General features: G+C 51.3%; 1 protein-coding gene across 1 annotated transcript; it reads left to right on the top strand.

Moving 5' to 3' along the window:
- The first annotated feature begins 395 nt into the window (after positions 1-395).
- Positions 396-1,971, top strand: LOC123413301 (peroxidase 1-like). The gene is made up of 3 exons (XM_045106245.1): positions 396-759; positions 844-1,029; positions 1,144-1,971. The coding sequence occupies exons 1-3, from the start codon at positions 553-555 to the stop codon at positions 1,729-1,731; spliced, it is 981 nt and encodes a 326-aa protein (XP_044962180.1). The 5' UTR covers positions 396-552; the 3' UTR covers positions 1,732-1,971.
- Positions 1,972-6,553: the final 4,582 nt, after the last annotated feature.

Here is a 6,553-nt window from a genome sequence, read left to right as displayed (position 1 = left end):
GTAGGTACGTACGCAAACCCACGGATGATGCACGAGTATCATCTCCATTTCCTCGAACTACCAGTAGGTGGCATTGACTCTTGCCCTGCGGCCGGACTCAGGCTTTGAGTTTGATTGGAACTCGATAACAAATCTCTCTCCGTGACTAATAATAACTAGGCTGATGCTACATGTGTGCCTGGCTGCCTGCATTATACGGTGGCCCGTGTACCTGCCATGGAAAGAGATTCCAGAAAAGTGCAAGCGACGACGACGAACCACCCATGGAGCCATGCAACGACGCAGGCAAGCAAGCTAAAACTAGGGTAGGGTAGCTCGCGCGCTAGCTAGCTGCTTCGGGAGCAGGAGAGGACTCAGGACAGCCCACCGCATGCACGGTCCGGCGCTATAAAGTCTTGGCCGGCGGTTCCATTCACCAGCAGCAGCAAGCACAGCTCAAGCGCAAGCTTCTTCCTGATTAATAGTGCAGTGCAGTTGCCTGGCCATCCATCGTCGTCCTCGATCGCATTGCCTGGCCGAGAAGGAAGCCAAGATATTTCTTGGCGCGTGGGGATGGCGTCGAGGGCTGTGATGGTGGCGGTGCTGGTCGCGGCGATGGCGGCGACGTGCGCGCGGGCGCAGCTGCACGAGAAGTTCTACGGCGAGTCGTGCCCCAGCGTGGAGGACGTGGTGAGGAAGGAGATGGTGAGGGCGCTGTCACTGGCGCCCAGCCTCGCCGGGCCGCTCCTCCGGATGCACTTCCATGACTGCTTCGTCAGGGTAAGCTACATTTGCATGCATGTAGTATTACCTCATTGCCCCGTTGTGTGCAGTGCCCTGACCACCGTGCGTCCGTGAATGTAGGGGTGCGACGGGTCTGTTCTGCTCGACTCAGCGAACAAGACGGCGGAGAAGGACGCGAAGCCGAACCAGACGCTCCGTGGCTTCGACTTCGTCGAGAAAGTGAAGGCCGCCGTGGAGAAGGCCTGCCCCGACACCGTCTCCTGCGCCGACATACTCGCCCTCATGGCCAGGGACGCAGTCTGGCTGGTGAGAACATATACTGACTGCAATACTAGGAAATTTTGCAAATGGCACGTGGTGTGGTGAGTACGTCGTGTGCAAGCTGAATTCTTAATGCTGCTCCATCATGGCTTCTTGCAGAGCAAGGGCCCATTCTGGGAGGTCCCCCTCGGCCGGCGTGACGGCAGCGTGTCCATCTCCAACGAGACCGACCAGCTGCCGCCCCCGACCGCCAACTTCACCGTGCTCACCCAGCTCTTCGCCGCCAAGAAGCTCGACGCCAAGGACCTCGTCGTCCTCTCCGCCGGGCACACCATCGGGACGTCGCACTGCTTCTCCTTCTCCGACCGTCTCTACAACTTCACCGGCAGGGTCAACCCCACCGACATTGACCCCACGCTGGAGCCGCAGTACATGGCGAAGCTGAGGAACAAGTGCACCAGCCTCAACGACAACACCACGCTCGTGGAGATGGACCCCGGGAGCTTCAGGACCTTCGACCTCGCCTACTTCAAGAACGTCGTCAAGCGGAGGGGCCTCTTCCACTCCGACGGCGCGCTGCTCACCAACGCCTTCACCCGCGCCTACGTCGAGCGCCACGCCGGCGGTGGCTACAAGGAGGAGTTCTTCGCCGACTTCGCTGCCTCCATGATCAAGATGGGCAACGCGGACGTGCTCACCGGAAGCCAGGGCGAGATCAGGAAGAAGTGCAACGTGCCCAATCATTAAACTGACGGATGCAGAAAGGCCCGCCGTTCGCAGCTAGCATGACACCGTGTTGATGAGGCTTCTCATTTGTGACCATCTTTTCCCGTGTAGATTATAATTACTTCCTCCCTCCTCATCTCTTATACACATCCCACACCTTACGCACCCAAGCTTTCACTTTATTGATTGATTGTTTTGTTCTGTTACATCCATGTAAAGTTTCCTCCAAGAACTCAATCACAATAAACCTTGTTTCTTCCATTGCAAGATACTCCACTCGGTCCCAAATAGTGTGACTCTACAGATCCATTGCAAGATCTTTTTTCCATGTAGATTGCTTCGTTGTTCCTTCATCCTCATCCCTCCGCGACATACACACACCGTACACCACCACAAGTACTCCAGCTTTCACTTCAATGATTGATTGTTTTGCCATATCTATGTAAAGTTCCTCCAAGTTAGTCATAATAATTAAACCTTGCAAGATACCCCCCCCCCCCCCCGGTTCATAATTATAAGATGTTCTAACTTTTTTCTAAATTGAATGTATATAGATGCGATTTTAATGTGTTTTTTCACTCATTTTAACCTGCATCTAGTTTATATCGAAATATCCAAAACATGTTATAATTAGAAGAGAGGTAATACTTTTCCGGGTCCCAAATATATGTTCTTTATGTCCTCTGGACATATATCAATGTTGCATTCTAGTTTTTTTTTTCTAAAAAGAAGGATATACCGCCGGTCTCTGCATCTGAACGATGCATGCAGTCATTTTATTAATTATTTACAAGGACCATACAAGCTAATACATCACTTAATTTGAAGCCGCCATGTAGGCAACACCTGTTGCTACTCATATCCCCTTGATGAAGGGGTGTCAAATATCCGGGCCTAATACAAAGCACACATCACACCAAATCCTAACATCTATAGCTGGATGCCCCAATCCAGCCACATGCCGGGACTGGGTCCCACACCGGTCCGATGCACTCTCGCTGCCGCCGCCATTTTCCACCTATCCATCTCCAGAGCAGGAACTGATGCATCGACCTTGCCTGGCCTGCCGTCGACGCCACCACGACCTCAGACAACGCCACCATCCTGCATGTGTCCATCCACACGCGCCCGTCGTCGAAACTCCACAGCGCCATGCCGCTGTGGTCCGCCATCGGCCCAGTAGTAGATGCAACACCGCTCCTACTCTTGTCACCTCCATCCATCACTTGCTCCAAAACGATAAGGAAAAGCGATACTGCAAACACCATCATCTTTCGACCCGGAAGACCCAGATCTAGGGTTTCCCTCGGAGCATCCCGAGCGTGATGACGCAAACTGCAACAACGATGCCTCGACAAGGGAACGACATCAAAGGCGCCGCCATTGTCCGCCATGATAGTAGTCGGTGCGATTTTTATCGATAGTTGCGCAACCAGGCGTGCGCCGCCGGCATCATTGGCCCTTTCAACCGGAGCAAACTCCAAAACGATGCCCTGAAGAGGGACTACGATGCAAAAGCACCGCCATTGCTCGAACCCGAGGAAATCTAGGATTTCCCCCGGAGTTGTCCGCGCCGTCATGGACCAAACAAGGGTAGTTTCCCGACATATCTGCCCAGGTGCCGATGTGTCGCACCCACCGCCGCGCCGACCGCAATCCAAGGAACAAGGCCCACACGTCGGCCCAGATCCGGCCGCGCCGCCGTCGACCGCCACCGCCTGCACGAGAGCATGACCCAGGTCAGGGCAACCACCAGCCATCCCCGCCGCCGTGCCCAACGAGTGCATGATGCTCAGATCTGGCCGTCAGCCCCGGCGGACCGCACCATGTGCCTGGGCCACCATGACAAACCGTCCCCTGTCAGGATCCCCCCATGAACCGCCGATGCTCCCCGTCACCGGACCTCACAGATTGGGTGCGCACAGCCCCGCCTCCAGCGAGGAGGGAAGGAGGAACAGTGGGTGCCAGGGAGAGGCCCCGCCGCCTGTTAAAGTAATCCAAACACGTATGTGTTAGTTTGGTTAGTATTCTTGATCAACGTTGCCGTGAGTTTAGATTAAGAAGGTTGAGTCCGGTTAGGATTGATAGCGTGATCAGCGACACCGGTTATTAATTAGCGAAGAGTGGGTTAGTACTTTCCTGTGCTAGTTTGGTATGTGTTGGCCATGTTTAGGCCGAGTCCGGTATGTACTCTGAGAGCTAGTTCGAGTAGGTTTAGATGATTTTGGGGTCGGATGGTTTGGCATATATATATGCACAGCCCCGAGAAACATTCTATCGAGTTGTACCGAAGAGAAAATAAGAAAATAAAGAAAGGAATTAAAGGGTGCGAGACGCACCCCTGGCAAAGTGTTTATCGCGTGTGTTCGTGATATTTTGATGTGATTGATCCTGTGAGAAAAAGCCAACAATTGGTATCTAGAGCAAGGTCCAGGTGAGGTTGCGCTTGCCCCGGGGTGGCGACCCCACTAGTGCCTCGGGGCGGGCAATACAGTCGCCGATGTGGCGACGAGAAGCGGGATTTATAGTCGTTGGGTGGTACAGCGACAAGGAGAGCAGTCAATAGTCGTTGTCCATGGAGCGAGTGGAGGATAAGAGTTTCGTTCGATGGAGCGACGATGGGAAGGCTGTGAGGGTGCTGGCGCAAGCGAGGCGACGAGTGATTGTCGTTCGGCAGAATGACTTGGAGGAGGGCGACGGGCGGTCGTCGACAGTGCACTAGTGATCGTTGATGGTTATGGAGGTGTTGAGTTGGCACCGTGTAGTTCATCATAATCATCGGTGGAGGGTGCAAGGTAGTGATGACGAAGTTGCAAGCCGTCGTCAAGGTGTGCACATGAGTTCTTGCAAGGTGCGTCCAAGAGCTCGGGGGTGTGAGTCTTCTGTTGCAGTTGAGATGCGTCATTGGCGGAGGAGAATTAAGAGTTTGAGTGGATGGAAAAGGGAAGTCGTGCCCTGTGTTTCTGTCTGTGATCAAGGAGTTCCAGCGAGTTCGTATACGGGAAGTTGTGTTGCCCGTATACGACGAGTTGTGTTGCCGTTGGAGCAGTCGGATTTCTTCGAGATCGTGCGCTCGGTCTTGGGCAAAGGTAACAAGTTCCGGTAATTTCATGTACAAAAAGATGTGTACGCTGTGTTGCCGCCGGACGCGAAGTGTTGTTCAGTAAGATGTGTCACCGACAACAAGAATAAGATGTGGAGTTGGATCCAAATGGTGGTCTGTGAGACGTTTCTCATGGTCGAGGGACTCTAGTGAGATGCATCTTCAAGATGCGAAGACATGAGACGTCACGGTCGAGGTGCTCCAATGAAGGTGTATCTCTAAGGTGTGAAGACCTGCGCGGAGACAGGATGATGGGTGGCTATCTGCGTGTCTCAACAAGAAGAAGAAGACAAATGTGAGGATGGATGCGCACCAGTTAAGTTAAGTTCCTGCATGAGGCTATGTGTTTAGTGTGCATGTAGCACGCTAAGATGTGACAGCGTGGCTGGTAGTTCGAAAAAACATTGGTTCTAATCTACAAGTCAGCGTGAAAGAAAAGAATGATGATGAAGTGGTGGCCATCATTGCAAGAAGAGAATAACAAGATGAACGAGTGTTCGTCTGTGTGTCTCGTTTATGTAAAGAATCAGATGTTTGGATTAAGGGGTGAATGTTAAAGTAATTCAAACACGTATGTGTTAGTTTGGTTAGTATTCGTGATCAACGTTGCCGTGAGCTTAGATTAAGAAGGTTGAGTCCGGTTAGGATTGGTAGCATGATCAGCGTCACCGGTTATTAATTAGCGAAGAGTGGGTTAGTACTTTCCTGTGCTAGTTTGGCACGTGTTGGCCGTGTTTAGGCCGAGTCCGGTATGTACTCTGAGAGCTAGTTCGAGTAGGTTTAGATGATTTTGGGGTCGGATGGTTTGCCATATATATATGCACAGCCCCGAGAAACATTGTATCGAGTTGTACCGAAGAGAAAATAAGAAAATAAAGGAAGGAATTAGAGGGTGAGAGACGCACCCCTGACAAAGTGTTTATCGCGTGTGTTCGTGATATTTTGATGTGATTGATCCTGTGAGCAAAAGCCAACACCGCCGCCCTCATCGGATCTTGCCTCGGGCTTCATCAATGGAGATCCTCCGGCAACGGTGAGACGGGAAGGGGAGGGGAGAAGGCGCCCGCTTGGTGGCGCTGAAAGCATAATTGCTCCCTAGGATGGTTTTGATAATTGAGGTTGATGTGAGGCTCACAATCCTCTTCACTGGGGGAGCATTGTTTACCATGTGGCGACACTTCATACACGACATCTCAACCCTTAAGATGTGCCTTCTTTTGGCATGCATACTTGAGATAGAAAACTTGTGTTGCCTGTTGAGCCACAATATAGACATCCTCACATTTTAATTTGCTGTCTTGTCGAATTTCGACTTGCCCAATATCGTCACTCCGCCTAACCTTCTCCGGATCAAACCAATGGCATTTGAAGACAACCACTTTAGGAGGATCTGCCCCAAAGTAATGCAGTTCATATATTTCATCAAGTCTTCCATAATACTCAAGTCCATTGAAAATAGACGACACTCCGATGTTTCTTGATTTTAGAACTGCTTGACGTTTCTCATTCTCATCTGTGCGGAAGTGATACCCATTGATGTTGTATTTATCGAACGTACTGACCTTAAAGTCAAAGCCATTAGCAACTTGTTTCAACTCGTTGTCCAATATTGACGTATCCTACAAGTTTAAGCGGGAAGGATCGGTGTATTAGATGCACGCAATACCAACTTAAGTTCTTCCATTATAAGAAGTATATATACCTTTCCTCTGAACCAAGAAATGAAACCGTAATTGTTGT

The sequence above is a fragment of the Hordeum vulgare genome, chromosome 1H, assembly GCF_904849725.1.
Source record: "Hordeum vulgare subsp. vulgare chromosome 1H, MorexV3_pseudomolecules_assembly, whole genome shotgun sequence".
Classification (NCBI taxonomy): domain Eukaryota; kingdom Viridiplantae; phylum Streptophyta; class Magnoliopsida; order Poales; family Poaceae; genus Hordeum; species Hordeum vulgare.
Note: the sequence above shows the minus strand (reverse complement) of the source record. Positions and strands in the feature narration are given on the sequence as shown.